This window comes from Neoarius graeffei, chromosome 18, assembly GCF_027579695.1.
Source record: "Neoarius graeffei isolate fNeoGra1 chromosome 18, fNeoGra1.pri, whole genome shotgun sequence".
Taxonomy (NCBI): domain Eukaryota; kingdom Metazoa; phylum Chordata; class Actinopteri; order Siluriformes; family Ariidae; genus Neoarius; species Neoarius graeffei.
Window position 1 is genome coordinate 34,298,678 of NC_083586.1, and position 25,803 is coordinate 34,324,480.

General features: G+C 39.7%; 1 protein-coding gene across 2 annotated transcripts in view; it reads right to left on the reverse strand.

The window, feature by feature from the left end:
* LOC132866138 (rho GTPase-activating protein 6) overlaps positions 1 to 25,803 on the reverse strand; it is a 321,679-nt gene that overhangs the window by 23,971 nt on the left and 271,905 nt on the right. For both annotated transcript variants that reach the window (XM_060898731.1, XM_060898732.1), the window contains exons 5-9: positions 20,868 to 21,063; positions 20,727 to 20,782; positions 10,222 to 10,372; positions 7,762 to 7,910; positions 1,815 to 1,994 (exon numbers count right to left, since the gene is read on the reverse strand). In XM_060898731.1, coding sequence (XP_060754714.1) covers positions 1,815 to 1,994; positions 7,762 to 7,910; positions 10,222 to 10,372; positions 20,727 to 20,782; positions 20,868 to 21,063 — 732 coding nt within the window. The remainder of the gene's footprint in view (positions 1 to 1,814; positions 1,995 to 7,761; positions 7,911 to 10,221; positions 10,373 to 20,726; positions 20,783 to 20,867; positions 21,064 to 25,803) is intronic.

The window sequence follows — 25,803 nt, forward strand, 5'->3', positions numbered from 1 at the left end:
CCACTAAATGGGAGTACTGCATGTGAACTTTCACACTGTACAGTATATTGTGGCAGCGGGGGCGTGGTCAAGCGTCGGTCTGTGAACGGAGGGTGGAGTCAGGGAAGGTAAGTGGCAGAATCACTACACCTGATGTTAGTTAACCTGTGTTTGTGTGTCTTCCCCAGTGACCGCGCCCTATATAAGGAGAGAGAGAGCAGAGGAAGGGAGCTCTCTCCCCAACCAGACGACTTGTGTGTGTGCGTGCGTGTGTGGCTGGGAGAGTGTAAAGTAGACACTGAAAAGTGCTAATAAAGAGTTTTTTTGGAACTCAGTTCTGGCCTGCCGTACTTCTGTGCTCCACCCACCTGCTCTAATTCCTATATGTAATGCTAAACCTACATAACTTCCTCTTTTCTCTCATAATATAAAGTCCTTTGAAAAGTATTGGAACGGCAAGGCCAGATCTTTTTTTTAATACACTGAAGGCATTTGGGTTTCTGAACAAAAGATGAAAATGAGACAACAGATCAGAATTTCAGCTTTCATTTCCTGATATTTACATCTGGATGTGTTCACCACCTTCGAACACGGCACCTTTTGTTTGAACCCATCCATTTTTCAAGTGATCAAAAATATTGTTACTGACAGGTGCTTCTTGTTGCCCAGGTATGCCTTGTTCGCTTTACTGTTTAAACAATTAATAACTCTGAATGTCTGCTCTTGGTCTGAGTCCTGGGTTTCACCTGTGAAGAACTGTATTTGTTCTTAAAAAGGATAAACCAACATAAAGACCAGAGAGCTGAGAAAAGAGGGAATACCGATCAGAGTCATTTCGAAAGCACTGGGTGAAGCCAATATAACAATTTGGAATGTCCTGAAGAAGAAAGAAACCACTGGTGTACTAACAACCAGACATTGAATAGTTTGGCCAAGAAAAACAACAGCAGTTGTGAGAGCATCTCATATCACCAACCACCTCCACAGTGCAGGGGTGAAGGTATCACCATCCACTTTTCGAAGAAGACATCAAGAGCAGAAATACAGAGGCCAGACCACAAGATGCAATCCACTCGGCAGTAAGAATCAGAAGACCATATGGAATTCGCAAAGAAATACAGAGATGAGTCACAAAAGTTCTGGAACCAAGATTAACTTCCACCAAAGTGATAGAAAGGCCAAAGTGTTGAGAAAGTAAGAATCTACTTATGATCCAAAACATATGAGCTCATTGGCCAAGCACAGTGGAGGTGGTGTCATGGCTTGGGCTTGCATGACTGCTTCTGGAACAGACTCACTAATCTTTGTTGATGTAACTCATGATGGTAGCAGCAGAATGAATTCAGAAATCTACAAAAACAATCTGCCAATTTACAGAGAAAATGCATCCAATCTAATTGGGAGGAACTTCGTTATGCAGCAAGATGATGATCCAAAACACACTGCAAACAACAAAGGACTTCATCAGGGGGAAAAAAGTGGAAGGTTTAAGACTGGCCAAGTCAATTACCAAACTTTAACCCAACTGAGCAGTATTTCACCTTGAACAACAATCGAAAGAAGCTGCCACGCGAGCCTGGAAAAGCATCACAAAAGAAGAACGCAACAGTTCGGTGATGTCAATGGGTTGCCATCCCAAGTAAGTAAGCCTGACATGGTGGTAAGGAAAACTCCCTGAGACAAAATGACGAAGAAATCTTGAGACGAAGCAGAGTCAAAATGGAACCCATCCTCATCTGGGTGACACCCAGAGTGCAATCATCAGTCATCAAACACAGAATATTACAGAATTCTTCACTGAAGTATGATTATATTTTGCCCATTTTCTTGCTCACCATGAAAAGCTCCTCATAGCTGGCGATCATCCTCTGTACGACAGCGATGACAGCTGTGGACTCCTCGGCCCGAGCCGAGCTCTGTACGCTGAACTCTTTATCTGAGCTCTTCTGCTTGTGCAGCAGGTTTGGCCCAAAGATAGTTGCCAAGTTGATTGATGTCATCTTGTTACCTGTAACCTGTAGACAGACAGACAACACTTTTTTATGCCCCAAAACTGAAAAACAAACTATTCTAGAGATTATTCTGCATGTGTATAATCTTTAAATGTCATGCAATGCATTTTGGGAAGTGAAATTTAGTAATATCCTTTTGTGAATGCATTCTATTAAACACTGTATTATTCAATATCATTACACTCCAGTAAAAGACTGAGGGATTACGGGAAAGAAATACTGCATTTTTATACTGCATACTGCAAAGTACTATGATTTTATGATCACATTATTAGCAGTTCCTCTAAAGCCACACAAGGATTAAGACTTCAACATTGTCACTACAACTTGATGTACACAGCAGGACGGAGGTTCAATTTTTCTCACAGCAGGACTCTGTAAAAATAGGATTAAGAGTATGTGTGTGGGTGTGAGTGTGTGTCTTACAAGCATCAAAGAAAATCTTAACTCTATCTCTTCTAAACCAAAAACAACTCCATTATTTTACTCCTAGGACCCTAACTAACTTGCACACTGCCATGCACCCTGCTCAATGTCTCACTGGGTCTCAACGGGAACACGAGTGTGATGAAAATGTTGATCAGTGTTCCCCTCCCAAGCGTGAAATGAGTCCGGTTTCCTGTGCAGATAGGCATGTGGGAAAGTACACTGAGAGTGTTTAGGAATGAGCCAAGCAAGCCTCTGAGAGTCCACATCATGAAGCCTGATTTTCTTTACAGATTAACAATGAACCCATGAAAAACTGAAGCATGGGTCTTTACTGGAGAAAAACAAGCCTGGGTTACCAGCTCCAAGCTTTGTGAACTGTAAACTGTGTGTAATCATCTAATCTAATCAGCCAATCATGTGGCAGCAGCACAATGCAAAAAAACAAAACAAAAAAACATGCATTTCAAGAGCTTCAGGTAATGCTTTCTTCATTTTAATCAAACATTAAAACAAGGGTTGCCAGGCAAAACAAACCTCGCCCGGCAGCACTTATTTTATACCTATATGTTGATCATGAGCCCTGTGATGACCTGGCGACTTGTCCAGGGTGTACCCCGCCTTTCGCCCGTAGTCAGCTGGGATAGGCTCCAGCTTGCCTGCGACCCTGTAGAAGGATAAAGCGGCTAGAGATAATGAGATGAGATGAGATGTTGATCATGGTAATATTTCTCAATCATCAGCTGTCAGGTTATAGGCCTATGAAAATCCATGACCTTGAGTTTGACATTTCAAAGTCATTCAAGGTCAAAGGTCATGGTGGCAACTGAAAGCCCATATGGGACTTCTTATACGGTATGTTGATAATGGTAAACGTCTTGCTATCATGAACGATTTTAAAGTTATAGCTCTTTTAAAACCCATGATCTTCAGTTTGATCTTTCAAGCTCACTCAAGATCAAATATCATGGTGCCAAATGAAAGCCCATATGGCACTTCCTATAAGTTGATAATGGTAAATATCTGTCTACTATCAACCGTTCTCAAGTTACAGCCCTCTGAAAATCAGTGACCTTGAGTTTGACCTTTCAAGGTCACTCAAGGTCAACGATCATGGTGCCAAATGAAAGGACATATGGGAGTTCCTATATGCTCATAATAGTAAACATCTGTCTATCAGCAACTGTTTTTGAGTTATAATGGAAAATATATTATTTTGACCGAAAGGTTGACCTTTCCGGTGACCTTGACCTTCACCTTGATCCAATTACCCCCAAAATGTACTCAGGTAATCTATGGACCATTGCTCACCTACCCTGAAAATTTGAAGTCAGTCGGTGCAACCGTCTAGACGCTAGATTGTTAACAGACAGAGAGAGACACACACAAAAAACCCCCCGCACTGATTACAATACTTCGCCTCGCTTACTCCGTTGCGGGCGAGATAATGAAGAAAAAGTCCCATCTCTGTGACTTTGATTGTGGCATGGAGGTTGGCACCAGACAGGCTGGTTTGAATCTCTTGGGATTTTCAGACACAACAGTCTCTAGAGTTTACACAGAATGCTGAGAAAAGCAAAAAATATTCAGTGAGTGACAGTTCTGTGGGTGGAAATGTCTTGTTCAGAGGAAAATGGCCACATTGGCTCAAACTCAATTTCAAAAAGTAACTCAAATAATTACTCTTTACAACTGTGGTGAGCAGAAAAGCATCTCAGCATACGCAACACATCAAACATTGTGGTGGGAGAGCTACAACAGCAGAAGAGCACATCGGGTTCCACTCCAATCAGCCAAGAACAGGAATCTGAGACTATCGAATCAAGTCATGTTTATTTGAGAGCGCTTTTAACAACAGACACTGTCGCAAAATTAAAGATTTTAATCATATGAGCGAATTTTATCCCTTATAAATTTATTTATCCCTTATGAACAAGCCTGTGGTGACGGTGGCAATGAAAAACTCCCTCAGATGACATAAGGAACAAACCTTGAGAGGAACCAGACTCAAAAGGGAACCCATCCTCATCTGGGTGATAACAGAAAGCGTGATGATAAATAACTCGCTTCTATAACAGTGTCCTATATACAGCAGTCACAAAGCACAACTGTGTAACCAGGAAATTGATTATAGTTTTAATATGAAGTCTGTTTTGCTGAAGTGATCAACTGTTCATTGATGGAGATTTGAGTGTAAAACTGTTCATGACAACTGCAGTCCTAAAGTTCTCATGGTGATTGTAGTCGTCAGCCATCGTAGCAAAACTGTAAGTGTCCAGAGCCATCTTTGAAGTCCGTCTTTCAACTGTCCATATGGGGCCGTCCTCCACAAGGACAATGTGATGAGACTCCAACCAGAAGTACGACATCAGGATGGATCAGGCAGGTCCGAAGATTGATATGTAACTCAATCATTGGCACAGACTCACCTAAACTGAACAGTTGAATATTATGGGAAAAAAAATCACCTGATCATTTTCTAGTCTTCAACTGTCCAGTTTTGGTGAGTCTGTGCCAATATTTTAACCGCATTTTAACTTTTTGCTGTTGTAATAGCCTTTACTCTACTGTCAACATTGTCATCACTAGTCAAGCAGAAAGTGCATCATGACATACAGTGGTGCTTGAAAGTTTGTGAACCCTTTAGAATTTTCTATATTTCTGCATAAATATGACCTAAAATGTCATCATATTTTCACACAAGTCCTAAAAGTAGATAAAGAGAACCCAGTTAAACAAATGAGACAAAAATATTATACTTGGTCATTTATTTATTGAGGAAAATGATCCAATATTACATGTCTGTGAGTGGCAAAAGTATGTGAACCTCTAGGATTAGCAGTTAATTTGAAGGTGAAATTAGAGTCAGGTGTTTTCAATCAATGAAATGACAATCAGGTGTGAGTGGGCACCCTGTTTTATTTAAAGAACAGGGATCTATCAAAGTCTGATCTTCACAACACATGTTTGTGGAAGTATATCATGGCACGAACAAAGGAGATTTCTGAGGACCTCAGAAAAAGCGTTGTTGATGCTCATCAGGCAGGAAAAGGTTACAAAACCATCTCTAAAGAGTTTGGACTCCACCAATCCACAGTCAGACAGATTGTGTACAAATGGAGGAAATTCAAGACCATTGTTACCCTCCCCAGGAATGGTCGACCAACAAAGATCACTCCAAGAGCAAAGCGTGTAATAGTCGGTGAGGTCACAAAGGACCCCAGGGTAACTTCTAAGCAACTGAAGGCCTCTCTCACATTGGCTAATGTGAATGTTCATGAGTTCATTATACCAAAGAATGGTTAAAGAAGAATAAAGTTAATGTTTTGGAATGGCCAAGTCAAAGTCCTGACCTTAATCCAATTGAAATGTTGTGGAAGGACCTGAAGCAAGCAGTTCATGTGAGGAAACCCACCAACATCCCAGAGTTGAAGCTGCTCTGTACAGAGGAATGGGCTAAAATTCCTCCAAGCCAGTGTGTAGGACTGGTCAACAGTTACCGGAAACGTTTAGTTGCAGCTATTCCCCAACATCTCAAACTATCTGGTGTTGCAGACATCCTTCTACACTGCAAAACAAATGAAAGCATGGAAGAGTATGGAGGCTTACAACTATTTTGTATGTGGCTGGGTAAAGGACCTTGGTATCAAGTCGCTGCCGAATGAATCCTGTATTGTTTTTTTCTGTGTATGTTTTTTTAAAGCTTTTCGTTAGCGTCTTTACAAGAAAGTGCTGCAAGTTGAAGTGTAAACAAACAACAGTTCACTTGATTCTCACTTGTGTTGGCTCTTATCTCTCAGGTAAATCATTCACAAAGATTATCAGAAACCCTTTAAATACCTGGATCTTAGTTAAACAAGATGGAGAAGTGATCACAGCATATTGTAACTGTATGGCTAGGGAAGAATTTTGTCGTGACCTTCATGAATATGGACTTTGTGAGGAGTTAACAAAGAAACAGCTGGGGACTTTAGCGCTATGTGACTAAAAAAAGTACCATAAAATAACGACACATAGCAAGGAAAGTGCTTGGAAAACACTCAGGCCATAGCTGAGAGGGAGATACAAACCTTTCACCAAGTGATCACTGCAAACTCGAGCATGCTTCGACTCAGCTCCCTTCGATTTCAGTGAGAGGTTCAAAAGCCACCTTTCTCGACGTCTTTTTGTGAAATCCTGTGTTCACTCACCCTTTTTTATTAGTTCACGGGGAACACTGAAGAAACTTTTATCAGTTTCATGGTTTGATCGATTCGAGCAACGCAAGCAGAAGGCATTTTTCATGTGAGCAATGCACCTTCTCTGTACAAACACTTTGTCAACTGAGCTTTGGTAGACCACCAGCTAAAGTTTTGAATAACTAATGAGGCAGATGTGACATCATGTGAAACCCAAGAATAGTGCTCAAGTCAGTCGTTACATTCTGAAATTAAATTACAGGATGGAATTCACTATGTGTAATAATTCAACTCAAGTATGGCTCCATTTATCAAAAAAAAAGGCCTAATTCACAGCGACTGGTCTTGAGGTAGAAAGTAATATGTATTGATGCCTGTTAAGAATATTTGCATGAAAGCTCTACAGAGGCAGGCTGATAAATTCAGGCCAGGTGGTTCAATTAGTGCACATTGTGTCTCAAATGTATGCTGACAGTTAAACTGGCCTCCACTGCGGACTACGAGCATCAGTTTCACAACGCTTCCATAACTATGCACTGAGGTCGTATTACTCAATAGCCCTTAATTACACATTGAAATTTCATGCATTTTCCAGATGTTAGGAAAGCCAAGCTCTGCTGATTAACCCACAGTGGTCTATAAAGTGCAAAATTAGACTTTTATGTTGGCTGAACAGCTTTAACTAATCTGTTTATTAGCTCTTAGCAACTGCTCACAAAACTTGAAAGTATGGGGATCTTTCAGGTCTTGCTGTAATCCCCCCACCCAAAAAAAACAAAACAAAAACAAAACAAAACCTCATCACCCTCACCATGACTCTAAGTACATTCTAAGTACATTCCACAAACCATGACAGCTGTGAAGGCTTTTAGTCATTCAGGTAGAAGAATATATGCATAAAACCATTGTAATCATTATCTAATGATCATGATCGTTATCTTTATCTGGGGAAAGCCATGGGCTAATGGTTAGAGAAGGAGCATTAGGACCAAAAGGTCACTGGTTCAATTCCCCGACCAGCAGGAATGGCTGAAGCGCCCTTGAGCAAGGCCTCTAACCCCCAACTGCTCCCCAGGCTGCTCTAGGTATGTTGTACGTCACTCTGGATAAGATAAGAGTGTCTGCTAAATGCCATGAATGTCATGAATCTAAGGTCTGCATCTCACCTCCTGTCCATCCTTGTCATATCCGTTTTGAGCGTGCTGAGCCACGATGTGCAGAAACTCTAGCAGCCGCTGCAGGGTGTCGCTGTTACAAGGAGGCAGCAGGTACACAAGCAGCTGGGTCACTAACTGCTGATCTTCTGGGTCCAGCACTATCAAGAGTGAAATCCAGGGCCAGATGTCAAAGGTGGCATCGGTTTAGTCATCTGACCTATGTAGTACACTTAGTGGTAGCCTGGTGGTTGAGTACAAGTGACCAGAAGCTTGTGACTGCCAGAGAGCCATGGCTCGGATTTTAATTCACAACATATAGACAAACGACTTTTTTAAAAATTCTTATTTATTGTATTAGATTACTGCATTGGTACTTCTAGGTCAATGAGTTTCCAGTGTTCTCATTTTTGTGATATTTATTGGGAACTTGGCCAACATTTTTAGAGTGCCACACAAGACATGGTTTTAACTCAAATGCTTCTTTTCGTCACTGAATTTGTTCACTTACTTAATTTTATTTTATATATATATATATATATATATATATATATATATATATATATATATATATATACACACACACAGTGGTGCTTGAAAGCTTGTGAACCCTTTAGAATTTTCTATATTTCTGCATAAATATGACTTAAAACATCATCAGATTTTCACACAAGTCCTAAAAGTAGATAAAGAGAACCCAGTTAAACAAATGAGACAAAAATATTATACTTGGTCATTTATTTATTGAGGAAAATTATCCAGTATTACATGTCTGTGAGTGGCAAAAGTATGTGAACCTCTAGGATTAGCAGTTAATTTGAAGGTGAAATTAGAGTCAGGTGTTTTCAATCAATGGGATGACAATCAGGTGTGAGTGGGCACCCTGTCTTATTTATAGAACAGGGATCTATCAAAGTCTGATCTTCACAACACATGTTTGTGGAAGTGTATCATGGCACGAACAAAGGAGATTTCTGAGGACCTCAGAAAAAATGTTGATGCTCATCAGGCTGGAAAAGGTTACAAAACCATCTCTAAAGAGTTTGGACTCCACCAATCCACAGTCAGACAGATTGTATACAAATGGGGGAAATTCAAGACCATTGTTACCCTCCCCAGGAGTGGTCGACCAACAAAGATCACTCCAAGAGCAAGGCGTGTAATAGTCAGAGAGGTCACAAAGGACTCCAGGGTAACTTCTAAGCAACTGAAGGCCTCTCTCACATTGGCTAATGTTAACGTTCATGAGTCCACCATCAGGAGAACACTGAACAACAATCGTGTGCATGGCAGGGTTACAAGGAGAAAGCCACTGCTCTCCACAAAGAACATTGCTGCTCGTCTGCAGTTTGCTAAAGATCACGTGGACAAGCCAGAAGGCTATTGGAAAAATGTTTTGTGGATGGATGAAACCAAAATAGAACTTTTTGGTTTAAATGAGAAGTGTTATGTTTGGAGAAAGGAAAACACTGCATTCCAGCATAAGAACCTTATGCCATCTGTGAAACATGGTGGTGGTAGTATTATGGTTTGGGCCTGTTTTGCTGCATCTGGGCCAGGACGGCTTGCCATCATTGATGGAGCAATGAACTCTGAATTATATCAGCGAATTCTAAAGGAAAATGTCAGGACATCTGTCCATGAACTGAATCTCAAGAGAAGGTGGGTCATGCAGCAAGACAACAACCCTAAGGGCACAAATCATTCTACCAAAAAATGGTTAAAGAAGAATAAAGCTAATGTTTTGGAATGGCCAAGTCAAAGTCCTGACCTTAATCCAATCGAAATGTTGTGGAAGGATCTGAAGTGAGCAGTTCATGTGAGGAAGCCCACCAACAACCCAGAGTTGAAGCTGTTCTGTACGGAGGAATGGGCTAAAAGTCCTCCAAGCCGGTGTGCAGGACTGATCAACAGTTACCAGAAACGTTTAGTTGCAGTTATTGCTGCACAAGGGGGTCACACCAGATACTGAAAGCAAAGGTTCACATACTTTTGCCACTCACAGATATGTAATATTGGAATATTTTCCTCAATAAATAAATGACCAAGTATAATATTTTTGTCTCATTTGTTTAACTGGGTTCTCTTTATCTACTTTTAGGACTTGTGTGAAAATCTGATGATGTTTTAGGTCATATTTATGCAGAAATATAGAAAATTCTAAAGGGTTCACAAACTTTCAAGCGCCACCGTATATATGCATTTGGTTTCCCCGGAAAATAATAACCATTTAAAGATTCATATTTATCACTGTAATAAGAAAATGTGGTAATTTCTCACTGAACTGAATTACTAGCTTTGACATTTAACTCTGATTTGCTTTAATCACAACGTTCCAGACCTTTTTTACAAAACCTGGTGTGGGTTCAAGAATCTACAGGAGTCTGCTACATTGCAATTTAGCTTGGGTTAGTTCTCTCTTTGAAGAAGGATCTGCTGAGGAAAAAGGCTTTAGTTGTGTAAGTTTCTCACATGTGGTGTTAATGAATGCAGTATAGAGCTCTTTGGTGAGCAGCGGGTCAGCCATGTCCCGGAGGAATTCCTTCAGAAGCGCGGCCACATCATGGACGCTGTGTTCCTCATCCAGCTGCACGTCTACGCCATGGTCAAACTCCTCCCGCAGCTGTGGCAAAGCAATGATGTAAGATAAATTAAGAATTTAAATAAAAAAAAAACAGACTCAAAGAAGAGAAATAATTGGGGACGTCCAACAAGCATATAAAATTATAAAATAATTTCACAATAGCTTAAAAAAATAGCAATAGTGTAAAAGAACTGATGTTGTTTTACTCCATCATTCTCCCAATGAAAGATTAGTGGGTATTTAGCAATGGAGAAAATGTCCAGTGTTTCATTACTGGTAGTACAACAACTACACATGATTTTGCACTGTAACTTTCCTTCTCTTCACATGAAAGTCTTCATTAAACTGTTTGTTTTTTCATTGTTTGTATTGCTGTCTTTTAAAACCAGTCTTGTTTGCCTATTCCCCTGTACCGCACCCAGTGTGAAGATTTCAACAGGATTTCAAGAAAAACAGCTTCAATGTGAATATGCATGCACTTAGACATACTAGGAGCACAAAGAATTTCCCTTAAAGACAGGAATGGTTCACTAGCGTTGACTAGAGTGTTCATGCTTTGCTAATCGAGGAGTGTGTGTGGTTTAGGAGTCCTGGATGTCACTGAGAAACAAGCGAAGTAAAACATCTAGGGCAAAAAGGGACAAAAAGGAATACTATGAATAATTGAATAATAATAATACGATGAATAATAACACGATTGTCCATTTCCGGAAAATTGCCTTTGGCTTCACAATAACTACAGTGAAAAACACACTGTACACAGGGGCGCAGATAGGATTTTTGAACTGGGGGGGACCGAGCTGTCAGCAAATGATTCCATTTTGTGTGTGTGTGTGTGTGTGTGTGTATATATATATATATATATATATATATATATATATATATATATATACACACACACTACCGTTCAAAAGTTTGGGGTCACTTTGAAATGTCCTTATTTTTGAAAGAAAAGCACTGTTCTTTTCAATGAAGATCACTTTAAACTAATCAGAAATCCACTCTATACATTGCTAATGTGGTAAATGACTATTCTAGCTGCAAATGTCTGGTTTTTGGTGCAATATCTCCATAGGTGTATAGAGGCCCATTTCCAGCAACTCTCACTCCAGTGTTCTAATGGTACAGTGTGTTTGCTCATTGCCTCAGAAGGCTAATGGATGATTAGAAAACCCTTGTACAATCATGTTAGCACAGCTGAAAACAGTTGAGCTCTTTAGAGAAGCTATAAAACTGACCTTCCTTTGAGCAGATTGAGTTTCTGGAGCATCACATTTGTGGGGTCGATTAAATGCTCAAAATGGCCAGAAAAATGTCTCGACTATATTTTCTATTCATTTTACAACTTATGGTGGTAAATAAAAGTGTGACTTTTCATAGAAAACACAAAATTGTCTGGGTGACCCCAAACTTTTGAACGGTAGTGTGTATACATGTTATTTCACCTCCCTCACTGCCATCACCAGGAACTACCTGCAGGCCAGGACAATGATAACATTTTAACATAGCCTATGGAAATCCAAAGTTTACACATTATCATCATGCACAGAAATTGCAAAACTGCAAAACTAGTTTTAAAACCGCTAAGTTCCAACTGTTAAACATAGCGAGAGGCTGGGCTACGTGTGTGTGTGTGTGTGTGTGTGTGTGTGTGTGTGTATAAAGTGTAAACCAGTGCATCCTGACTTTCTAACTATGCCTGTGTGTTGCGTGAGCGGCAGTCAGTCAACAACTCTTCGCAAAGTTTCCTTATGAAACAATATGCTCGCTGAAATTATGGCAGGGAACGCCAGATTAAACATTAAAACTGCCTTCTGAGCACTGTATCTACAGGCTACCACCGAAAGAAGGAGGCTACCAGAAAGGCATCTCTACTCCGTACGATTTTACTTTCACTACGACATTACTTTGAACAGACTATCAAAAAATTGCAAGGTGATATGATAAAGTAAGGCACAGTTTACTTACAGTCGTTTTTTTTTTGAAAAAACGATGCAATCGTTTTCTGCCTTTTGGCACCCTTCATCATGCCGTGTTGGGGTCCTGAACTAGGAGGAGCTGTCCCCAATATGCCTGTCAAACTTGTTGTGGGTAACCATAGCAACCAAGCTCAAGCTCGCAACCTGTGCAGTCTGCGCAGTTGCAACTATGTATGTACTGCTGTGCACCTCAATAAACCGAATGGTAATTAGTCTTTTGATTTTTCCGTGAGGTTTGCCTTATGCAAAGAAAGACAGCATAGACGTTTTTTCCTCCCTATAAGTGGGGGGGACCGAACGAGGTGAATTTAAATCTGGGTGGGACGAGTCCCCCCCTCTATCTGCGCCCGTGACTGTACACTCTCACACAGAGACATGAATCAACAAAATATACGACAACAAATAAAGAAGCTTGAATCTCTTATTATATAATCCAATGAGCAATTATGTAGAAATAAATACACTGTTTACATTGTTGTTACATATAAAAATATAATTCGGAATTCATCAGTACAACAGCGTGTGCAATAAAGGACAATTTTCTTTTATTATTAAGATAAGCTTATCGAATTCACTAAATAACAGATGGGACAGATCTCTCAATTAAGTTGGGACTCAGTTGGAAATGCTCTATCGTTTGCAGAAAAGAAGTGCACGTTTGATACTAAAGAAGAAAATCAGGGATGAACATTCTAAAGTCCTTTTCAGAAAGCTAAATTGGGTTTCTGTTGTTGAAAGATGGAAATTTAACACATGTCTGATGGTATACAAATGTATGAACTGAGTTATACCAGAATACCTACAAAAAATTTTTGTTAAAAACTCTGATATCCGTAATTATGACACAAGAGTAAAGAACAATATTCATATCGTGAAAATAAATTCAAAACCAGGACACAACCCCTTTGGTTTTTTTTTAGCTGCCATGTTATATTATTCTCTGCCCAACTCTGTTAAAAACCCTGAGAGTAGGAAGAAATTTAGAATTAACTATTGGAAACACTTTTCTGGGATTTAGATATCTCATCTCATCTCATTATCTATAGCCGCTTTATCCTGTCCCACAGGGTCGCAGGCGAGCTGGAGCCTATCCCAGCTGACTACGGGCGAAAGGCGGGGTACACCCTGGACAAGTCGCCAGGTCATCACAGGGCTGACACATAGACACAGACAACCATTCACACTCACACCTACAGTCAATTTAGAGTCACCAGTTAACCTAACCTGCATGTCTTTGGACTGTGGGGGAAACCGGAGCACCCGGAGGAAACCCACGTGGACACGGGGAGAACATGCAAACTCTACACAGAAAGGCCCTTGCTGGCCCCGGGGCTCGAACCCAGGACCTTCTTGCTGTGAGGCAACAGCGCTAACCACTACACCACCGTGCCGCCAGATTTAGATAAATTTTTTATAAATGGAATATAAATTTTATTCATTATTAGTCATAATATTGTGAGAGTTTGTCTCACAATATTGTATCTATTTTATGAATTTAATAATGTTCATATAGATTATTAGCATACATTCATACATACAGTGTCTTGCAAAAGTATTCATTCCCCTTGGTGTTTGTCCTGTTTTGTCGCATTACAAGCTGGAATTAAATGGATTTTTGGAGGGTTAGCACCATTTGATTTACACAACATGCCTACAGCTTTAAAGGTGAAAACTGTTGTTTTATTGTGACACAAACAATAATTAAGATAAAAAAACAGAAATCTGGAGTGTGCATAGGTATTCACCCCCCAAAAGTCAATACTTTGTAGAGCCACCTTTTGCTGCAATTGCAGCTGCAAGTCTCTTGGGGTATGTCTCTTTTAGCTTAGCACATCTAGCCACTGGGATTTTTGCCCATTCCTCAAGGCAAAACTGCTCCAACTCCTTCAAGTTAGATGGGTTGCGCTGGTGTACAGCAATCTTCAAGTTATGCCACAGATTCTCAATTGGATTGAGGTCTGGGCTTTGATTAGGCCATTCCAAGACATTTAAATGTTTCCCTTTAAACCACTCCAGTGTAGCTTCAGCAGTATGTTTCGGGTCATTGTCCTGCTGGAACGTGAACCTTCATCCCAGTCTCAAACCTCTGGCTGACTCAAACAGGTTTAACTCCAGAATCGCCCTGTATTTAGTGCCATCCATCTTTCCTTCAGTCCTGACCAGCTTTCCTGTCCCTGCAGATGAAAATTAATCCCACGGCATGATGCTGCCACCACCATGCTTCACTGTAGGAATGGTGTTCTCAGGGTGTTGGGTTTGTGCCACACATGGCATTTCCCATGATGGCCAAAAAGCTCAATTTTCGTCTCATTTGACCAGAGAATCTTCTTCCAGGTGTTTGGGGAGTCTGCCACATGCTGTTGGGCAAACTCCAAACATGTTTTCTTATTGTTTTCTTTTTTTCTGGCCGCTCTTCCATAACGCCCCGCTCTGTGGAGTGTACAGCTTAAAGTGTTCCTATGGACAGATACTCCCATCTCCGCTGTGGATCTTTGCAGCTCCTTCAGTGTTAGCTTTGGTGTCTTTGCATCTCTGATTAATGCCCTCCTTGCCCAGTCTGTGAGTTTTGGTGGGTGGCCTTCTCTTGTCAGGTTTGTAGTGGTGACATATTCTTTCCATTTTGCTATAATGGATTTAATGGTGCTCTGTGGGATATTCAAAGTTTGGGATATTTTTTATAACCCAACCCTGATCTATACTTCTCCACAACTTTGTCTCTGACCTGTTTGGAGGCTCCTTGGTTTTCATGTTGCTTGCTTAGTAGTGTTGCAGAGTCAGGGTCCTTCCAGAACAGGTTGATTTATACAGATATCATGTGACCGATCATGTGACACTTTGATTGCACACATGTGGATCTTAATCAACTAATTATGTGACTTATGAAGTGAATTGGTTGGACCAGCTCTTATTTAGGGGTTTCATACGATTTTTGTTTTTTCATCTTAATTATTGTTTGTATCACCAAAAAAAAAAAAAACAATGTGCACCTTTAAAGTGGTCGGCATGATGTGTAAATCAAATGGTGCTAACCCTCCAAAAATCCATTTTAATTCCAGCTTGTAATGCGACAAAACAGGACAAACACCAAGGGGGATGAATAATTTTTCAAGACACTGTATCTCCAATGGAAACCAGTGTCAGCTAAGTGGATCTTGTGTTTAATAAATCTATCTATCTATCTATCTATCTATCTATCTATCTATCTATCTATCTATCTATCTATCTATCTATCTATCTAAAGATCTGTTCAGTTTTTTACCGGTACATTTTAAAAAGCACATCAGTCTCAGATGGCTGTCTGTGATTCCTCCATCATTACCAGTGTACCAGCTCCAGTGTATCATTACTTGCAGATCAAAATTATGTAGGTTCCACAGCATCTGCAATCACTGCACAGACTTTTTTTTTCAAATATATACAGAATTAGCTGTAATTTAAGCTACAATCAAGTAGAATACCTATCCTCGCCAATTTCCACATATTCCACGGATAAGCCAATTCTTACTTGGCTTAAGTAGCATGAAATACTTTTGTTGCTGATAAATAACTCATTGGTTTTACTTGTATTTTATTTCACCATGTCTTTGAGTAGGTAACGTGGATTGTCTTCACGGAATTTTACATAATCCTTGATCGTCTCGGTACACATGCATATTCACATTTGTGTCACAGTCAAAGAATATTTGCCAGTCAGTATCTTTAAAACAATCTTACAGCTGTTCCATGCTGCTTTTGACCATTTTGATAACTCTTGCTTTATTTTAGCCTTACATACATTTTGGGAAGCTGATCGGAAAGTTTATATGTGTTAGTCACCCAACATGAACACTGGTTGATCTGGAAAGGGAAGTAGAGCATTGTTACAACTCTCTGCTATACTTTTCACCACCTCAGCATGATTAAGCCCATGTGCTGGGCATACATTAAGATAATGGTAGGCATGTAACGATTCACCAAATTCTCTCTTCAATTTGATTTGATTCATGATACTGGGTTCACATTTCAACTTTCTCATGATACTTTTGAAAAAAATATTAAATTAGAAAAACAATGTATTACCAAAAAATGCAACATTTATTTTCCTTTTCAACTTAAATATTCCTTTTGTTGAATTAAAAAAAAATCTTCATAACCAACAATAATTATTTGCCCACATTTGTGAAGGTTGGAGTAAAATATAATACTCCATTAACTAAAATATTCCTTTCATTAAAAATGAAAAAAGAAATTAATAACAAATAGGCCTTTTCTTAATAAACTTTTATGACCATTTCCACAACCACAAGACACCTCCTTGGACTCAAGCTCACGTGATCTGAAATAGTTAACACAAATCCACATGACAGCGGAATATTCGCTAAGGACGAGCTTGAAACCATATTTTCACTGCCTGTTAGCTCAAAATCCCCTCTCCTTCTGAGGCGGTTTGTGTCTCTTCATCTTTCAGCAAGGCCTTACATTCATGGATTTCCTCTAGGTTTGTGGGAAGTGACCTTTTTCTTGTGACCTGTTGTTCAAGACTCGGCAGAGTGTCAGGTTTTAATCTCCTGACTTTGCTTTCAGTATTAATAAAATCCTCCTTGCTAAAATGTGCCGAACGCACTTTCGTCAAATAAGATATCTTGAAATCTTTTCTTTTATCTCTTTTAATTCTTGTAATCCAAATCTAAAAGAAATACAAATTTAACTGGCTCAGCAAGATGAAGGCTTCAATGCTACAGCGCACACAACGACCAAACAATGCAAATTTGTTTGTAAATTTAATAATTTCTTTCCTCTTGAAGTCTTTTATCGCTCGGAAAGGAATGAAATGAGAGACTACTATCGGTTGAATTGTTGTTGCAGCCATAAGCTGCACAATACTGTACCATTTTGAGGTACAGTGGTGCTTGAAAGTTTTTGAACCCTTTAGAATTTTCTATATTTCTGCATAAATATGACCTAAAACATCATCAGATTTTCACACAAGTCCTAAAAGTAGATAAAGAGAACCCAGTTAAACAAATGAGACAAAAATATTACACTTCGTCATTTATTTATTGAGGAAAATGATCCAATATTACATATCTGTAAGTGGCAAAAGTATGTGAACCTCTAGGATTAGCAGTTAATTTGAAGGTGAAATTAGAGTCAGGTGTTTTCAATCAATGGGATGACAATCAGGTGTGAGTGGGCACCCTGTTTTATTTAAAGAACAGGGATCTATCAAAGTCTGATCTTCACAACACATGTTTGTGGAAGTATATCATGGCACGAACAAAGGAGATTTCTGAGGACCTCAGAAAAAGCGTTGTTGATGCTCATCAGGCTGGAAAAGATTACAAAACCATCTCTAAAGAGTTTGGACTCCACCAATCCACAGACAGACAGATTGTGTACAAATGGAGGAAATTCAAGACCATTGTTACCCTCCCCAGGAGTGGTCGACCAACAAAGATCACTCCAAGAGCAAGGCGTGTAATAGTCGGCGAGGTCACAAAGGACTCCAGGGTAACTTCTAAGCAACTGAAGGCCTCTCTCACATTGGCTAATGTTAATGTTCATGAATCCACCATCAGGAGAACACTGAGCAACAATGATGTGCATGGCAGGGTTGCAAGGAGAAAGCCACTGCTCTCCAAAAAGAACATTGCTGCTCGTCTGCAGTTTGCTAAAGATCATGTCGACAAGCCAGAAGGTTACTGGAAAAATGTTTTGTGGACAGATGAGACCAAAATAGAACTTTTTGGTTCAAATGAGAAGTGTTATGTTTAGAAACAGAAAAACACTGCATTCCAGCACAAGAACCTTATCCCATCTGTGAAACATGGTGGTGGTAGTATCATGGTTTGGGCCTGTTTTGCTGCATCTGGGCCAGGATGGCTTGCCATCATTGAAGGAAGAATTTATTCTGAATTATATCAGTGAATTCTTAAGGAAAATGTCAGGACATCTGTCCATGAACTGAATCTCAAGAGAAGGTGAGTCATGCAGCAAGACAATGACCCTAAGCACACAAGGTGTTCTACCAAAGAATGGTTAAAGAAGAATAAAGGTAATGTTTTGGAATGGCCAAGTCAAAGTCCTGATCTTATTCCAATCAAAATGTTGTGGAAGGACCTGAAGCGAGCAGTTCATGTGAGGAAACCCACCAACATCCCAGAGTTGAAGCTGTTCTGTACAGAGGAATGGGCTAAAATTCATCCAAGCCGGTGTGCAGGACTGATCAACAGTTACCGGAAATGTTTAGTTGCAGTCATTACTGCACAAGGGGTCACACCAGATACTGAAAGCAAAGGTTCACATACTTTTGCCACTCACAGATATGTAATATTGGATCATTTTCCTCAATAAATAAATGACCAAGTATAATATTTTTGTCTCATTTGTTTAACTGGGTTCTCTTTATCTACTTTTAGGACTTGTGTGAAAATCTGATGATGCTTTAGGTCATATTTATGCAGAAATATAGAAAATTCTAAAGGGTTCACAAACTTTCAAGCACCACTGTATATCTCAGACTTTGTAGTTGATGAATACAGATAATCCATACAAACACATGAGGCGTGTAGGCATTTGTTTACCCGGTTCAAACCACATGACCACAGCACTCCAATGGAGCCAAGGAAGTCAATTTGCATCCCTTTTCTTTAACTTTCAGGAGTTTGTGTTTTTGCGGCATTAGAGCTGTGTTACTTCTACCTTTGAAGAAGTCACGTGTATTCCCGCTATCCACCATCTGCAGTCTAAACAATACAATTACAGCTAGAAAAAAATTCAGCGATTACACAGCCTGATAATGATTCTGATACATTTTTTAAACTTAATTTATTCAAATCATAAATTTGTATTACGACTTATCATCACATTATATATCATTCCATGCCTAGATAATGGTGATCTGTCCAAATTCTCTTGGCAAACAGAACTGTCTAAAGGAGACCATTATTATTTTATAGTCAGGGGTACAAATCTGTTCGTGCATACACCACTGTGTTACTCAATGATTATCAACAAATATTCTACCTTCAATTTAAAATTGCACAATGTATAATATAGATTGTACTGTTTTGCATGTTACCCAGCCTCTCGCCCATAATCAGCTGGGATAGGCTCCAGCTTGCCTGCGACCCTGTACAGGATAAGTGGCTACAGATAATGGATGGGTGGATGGATGTTTTGCATGTACTGTGTGTATCCTTTGTTCTTTTTTTGTCATCATATAATCTGCTTTTTGCTGTTTTTGTGGTGAGTCAGAATAAAATGCTCAACACTGTGTGACCCTTACTGCGGTGTCTCTCCCATCACTCATCCAACAGGTTCTTCACACACCGCTTTCTTGTTTCCTTTGCAATTTGATTCCCATCCGCACTGGGACCCAGTGATATTTGTTTACTTTAATGAAATAAGATGACTGTTTGCACTGGGTTGATGTTTTCTCCAGGGTACTGGGAGTGTACACCAAGCAAACAACTAAAAGAAGGTCGAGGGCACATTCAAATCTCGAGCAAATTCACCATCATTTGGAAGAAAAAAAATACCATTCATGACTGAGACAAGTTAGCAGCATTGTGAATGAAAGATAAAATCAGATGTTGCTGGGTTGTGATATTTGATAAAGACAGAGCAAAGAGGCAGGGAAAAACGGTCATTGGATTTTTTTTTTTTAATCATATGTTTTATCAGCAAAAAAGGCATCAGGTTTACCTGCATCACTCATCTCTCTCCCACTACATTGTTTCTAGTCAAAACAGAACCTTGTGATTTAGAAATGATAATGAATTTGACTCGAGTTTAACCAGAATATCATGTAGAATGACTAAAACAGTTAAAGAACCAAGTTTGTCCAAAAAAAGAAAATCAGTGATGCGATAAAGCAAGTCTAAACATCCAGTAGCAGAAATCTACATACCTTAAACAACACTGGATGAAAAGCTTATACTATAATTATAATTAAAGGTGCAGTCTGTAATATTTAAAAGTTTTTCTAGACCTGGAATAATAATACAATTTTTAAGATACTTAACAAAAACAGTGATTTGCGATGTTACAATAAAATGGAGCTCGCTACTTTCTTCATTTCAGGCTTTGTTTTACATTTTTTCTGTCCCGGAATTTAGCCTTACCCACAGCCAGAAGAGCACCACTGAGCTCTTTTTTTTTTTAAAAAGTCAACTCATGAGGCATGTGCTGTGTTTGTGTGTTTGGAAGGAGATGTCTTGTCGATATTTTTCCACTGCAATGTGCAGTTCATTTTCTAGGCAGTAGAGGGCTCTCTAAATTACAAACCGCTTCTTTAAGGACATCCAAGGTGAAAGCTTTGAGTTACTGCTTGGAACTTAAGCACAATACCATAAATATATGAGAAAGCATGAGTGACAGAGACATTAAGAGTGTAAAATGTTAAAGTGTGGAGTAAGAATTGTGCTTCCTACCTGCCTCACTCTTTTCTTCGAGCTGCCCACTCGAAAGATCCCCACCGTCTGTAGACCTGAGCGGAAAAACAAAATTAAGCCTGGATACAATTTGGAAATGTTTACATCATGCATAAGTGTGAAAGTTTGTTGCATGCGTACCATACTTCTCAAGGTGCTGGCAGCAGCTGTCCAGCACACGTGGCACCTGCCTGTAGATGGGGTTCAGGCTCAGTCTCTTGTCCTGCTGCTTCTCCTTCTTGCTGGCTGTCTCAGCAGGGAGTGACAGCTGCAGCGCCTCCAGTAGACGTGACTGGTTGTCGTCCAAATCCGTGATGGAATCCACGGACATGCCGCCCTACCCAAGACATTAAAATCATTATGTCTGTCGAGCTATTTTTTTTAAAGTGCATTTTCCTGCCAAACCTGTGCACTGTTAGTTCAAATAATAACCACCATTTGAATTAAGCTTGTATACAAACCAAAATCTGAGTACACCTCTCTTAAAAATCGATGTATGATTTGTTAACTGTTTATAAAGAAGACTTTATTTCGGAACACCTGTACGCCTGCACATTCATACCATTATCTAATCAGCCAATCATGTGGCAGCAGCACAATGCATAAAATCGGCAGCTACAGGATAAGTGCTTCAGTTAATGTTCACATCAAACATCAGAATGAAGAAAAATGTGTGAAGGAATGAAGAAATGCTCAAACCAGAACATCTGGTACCAACATCCAGGCCAAAGTTAAAAAATTTTTCCATTCTGATGTTTGAACATTAACTGAAGCTCTTGAGCTGTACCTGCCTGATTTTATGCATTGTGCTGCTGCCACAAGATTAGCTGATTTAGATAACGGTATGAACAAGCAGGTGTAGAGATGTTCCTAATAAAGTGGATGGTGAGGGCAGATACTCTAAAGCATAGTATCAAAATAATGTGCTCATTCATCTCATCTCATTATCTCTAGCCGCTTTATCCTGTTCTACAGGGTCGCAGGCAAGCTGGAGCCTATCCCAGCTGACTACGGGCGAAAGGCGGGGTACACCCTGGACAAGTCACCAGGCCATCACAGGGCTGACACATAGACAACCATTCACACCTACGGTCAATTTAGAGTCACCAGTTAACCTAACCTGCATGTCTTTGGACTGTGGGGGAAACCGGAGCACCCGGAGGAAACCCACGCGGACACAGAGAGAACATGCAAACTCCACACAGAAAGGCCCTCGCCGGCCACGGGGCTCGAACCCAGACCTTCTTGCTGTGAGGCGACAGCGCTAACCACTACACCACCATGCCGCCCAAAATAATGTGCTACCAAAGTTATTGTTATTTACAACAGTGTCAATAATGTACATGGGTAAATCAAATGAAAGCTTTTTTTTTGCATTGTTTATTGCAAAGAGGTGTCACAAAAAGATCATTTTTCAACACAATTCCCATTTCATTTAATGCAAGTATTACAGTATCTGGATTCTTTGAGAAACAAATTCAATTCAATTCTAAATGATGTTGCACTCTTCGCTTTTATTTTCATTTGACTCACCCTCATATAATATATAAAGCATCCTATTGATTATGCTGATTGCTAAATGATGATAGTGGAGCGAAGTTTCATACTTAAGATAATATGATAACTCATCGACCTGATTTTTGATGGCTTGACCGTATGATGTCTGCACGTACGAAAGATGAACGTGTACCACCAAAGGGAACCCAATCGTAAGTGCAAGTCAACGTATCTCATAAACACTTGATCACCAGATAACGAAATTCATATCATTATTTCCATAAGATACACTGTTAGAAACAGGGGTACAGTAGGAGTCCATTTCTGTACTCCATGGTACAGTCTACACTAATGTACCCCCTAGGGTTCATTACTGGACCTCAAGGTAACTATGTGTATCTTTATAGGGCCAAAAAGGTACATATACATTCCCAAGCAGTATATAAAGGGTACTAATAAATACCTTAGAGGGTACTGCTTCAGTGCAGGGCTCGACATTAAGCACTGCCCGATTGCCCGGGGCAAGTGAAACATGCATTCGGGCAAGTGGGATATGTCCCTGACATGCCCGACCGGGCAAGTTGGAATGAGCATATATTACAAACTGGCACCACAAAAATTAGGCTTTTTGATCTTTTATTTCAGTTCCTAAAAGCGTCCCTGACTAAGTATCCGCCATTATGTCTTGGCTGTTTTCTTAGTCTCGGTTTTATTTACTGCTTTGCAAGTTATTTTCTATACCCCCACTGTTGTAGTATGGTACGCATACTGTACTGGTTATAGACCCCTTGTGCATGACGTCACACATCACGTGATAATTACAGCTGGGGTCAGACAGACACCGTCTTTCATGCAAGCAAGGCTTAATCTGTCTTGTGTGGTTAATTTTTGCGCTGTTTTTGCTTGTTCAAACAGAGAAATAGATAAAAGGCATCACCATCTCCCCGCTATCAAGAAAAATTTTAACAAATCGAAGCAAATGCTTCAAGAACAATGAGGAAATGAGTGGTTAAAGAATATGACGAGAGGAGATAAACCTGAAAACTCCAGAGAAATTCACGATTGTATTTAAAATGTATTTTACAAAAAGAGAAAGTCAGAAATGAGTATGGAAGAGTTTGCTTAAGAATCTTGTTTTATTAGTGTGCTTGCAAAAGCACACTATTGTTCTTCTTAAGTTTTATTATTATTATTATTATTATTATTATTATTATTATTCCGTTTCACTCGTTTTTTGGATCCACTACTCCTCCTAGGGCTTTCGAGATAGAGACACTGTTCCAACGCTGAAACGTAGGGCCCGATCTGGAATGGCGTGCTTGTTAAAATGGTTGCACTACCCCTTGTCGTTCGTTCGGTATTCCCGTTTTTCGGCAAAATTCTGTGCCATTGAAATGAATGGGTAGAACTTTGGAGTGATGATGCCATAAGGAGCTCCTCCACTCTAGTATGCTAGCTGTTAGCATGTTAGTATGCTAACTGTTAGCATGTTCGTATACTAGCTGTAGGGGCGGCACAGTGGTGTAGTGGTTAGTGCTGTCGCCTCACAGCAAGAAGGTCCGGGTTCGAGCCCTGTGGCCGGCGAGGGCCTTTCTGTGTGGAGTTTGCATGTTCTCCCCGTGTCCGCGTGGGTTTCCTCCGGGTGCTCCGGTTTCCCCCACAGTCCAAAGACATGCAGGTTAGGTTAACTGGTGACTCTAAATTGACTGTAGGTGTGAGTGTGAATGGTTGTCTGTGTCTATGTGTCAGCCCTGTGATGACCTGGCGACTTGTCCAGGGTGTACCCCGCCTTTCGCCCGTAGTCAGCTGGGATAGGCTCCAGCTTGCCTGCGACCCTGTAGAACAGGATAAAGCGGCTAGAGATAATGAGATGAGATGAGATGAGTATACTAGCTGTTAGCATGTTCATATGCTAACTGTTAGCATGTTAGTATGCTAACTATTAGCATGTTGGCATGCTAGCTTTTAGCATGCTTGCATGATAGCTGTTCTGCTACAGCTCAGCAAGCACACTTTGCATTTTCTCTATGGAAATGCAGTCTAGTTTTTTTTTTTTTTCTGCTCACATTCAAGTTAGCGCCTTCATGAAAGTGTTTGATTTTCTTCAAGGTGAAGCAGCTTCCTTATTCGATACAAAAGACCCAGATTGGTTTCAAACAACTCAGGCATAAAAAAACTCAACAAACAGCGACATGTGCGATAAATCCTGAAAGAACAGAACAGATGAAGAGCAGAGAGAGCTGGAGCTGTTTCTGTTATCAGAGGAACACAGTCCTGTGCAAAATATTTATATATCTGGGTTTTTTTTTAAATGTCATCCACCTCTAGGTTTATTTAAAAAAAAAAACGCACTGCATTACGACAGACCGGCTGCACTGATTCAGTTACAGGTTGCCAGGTCTGTAAAAAACACCCACAACCTACACACTAAACAATTTTAAACTCAAACATTATCTTGTCTGTCATGACGCAGTGCGGGTTTTTTTTTTTAAACCTAGAGGTGGATGATATAACAACAAAACCTGATCTATAAATATTCTCAACACAGTACTGTTCAAAAGTCTTGGCGCCCTATTGTTTTCTTCATACAAACTTTGTTATAGATGTCTATTTTATGATTTCTACATTATCAAGTAATGAACCTACAGTCTGAGAGAGTTCTACACAAACACACTGAACTTTACAACAGCTGCTTGCATGTAAAATGGAAATAAATCGACTAAGGCAGGAAAAACTATTTTGGATACAACTGTTATTGTCCATTACGAGTAAAAAGTAACCAATAATCAAACATAATAATAAACTTAATCAATAACCAAACTTTAACTAAATGTGTGATCTTCATTTTATGTTGCAATTCACAACTATTCTATGGTTTTCCTAAAAAAAAAAGTAGTACTTGCAAAATATGGGGAAGTGATAATATGGGGGGTGGGGGTGGAAATTTACCCCCCTTGCCCCCCAGGGCAAGTGGGTTTAAAAGTTAATGTTGAGCCATGCAGTGGCAGGCCATTGTAGCCCTAAAGGTACAATAATATACTTTATTTTCTGAGAGTGTAGATGGGTTTTTATCCAGCACTTTTTTTGAAATAATAATTTGCTTGAACAATTTCTTACTCTGCACACTTGTGTAAATATAATTATTGTATAGTTCAAGTGCAATTATGAGCATCTTTCCTTACCATGGATTGATATCGATTAGTTCTTATGTCCGATAATATTCTATCATAACTATATAGTAATGATGTAAAGTGAGAGCGCTGGTTCACTACTGTCCACCAGACACCCAGCAGAGTCACACTATAATAAATGCCGTAGTGTTGTTTCTGGCTCATAGCATGTGGGGTCAAAGAAAGGAATAAATATGTATTCATAACTGTGATGTTTATTTCATTATTGGTATCACTGTCACAAGACAATGCAGCAATTTATTGACGTGAAATACACTACACTACACACTTTGATGGTTCATATGCTATATTATTATTATTATTATTATTATTATTATTATTATTATTATTATTATATGTGAGTGTGAATGGTTGTCTGTGTCTATGTGTCAGCCCTGTGATGACCTGGC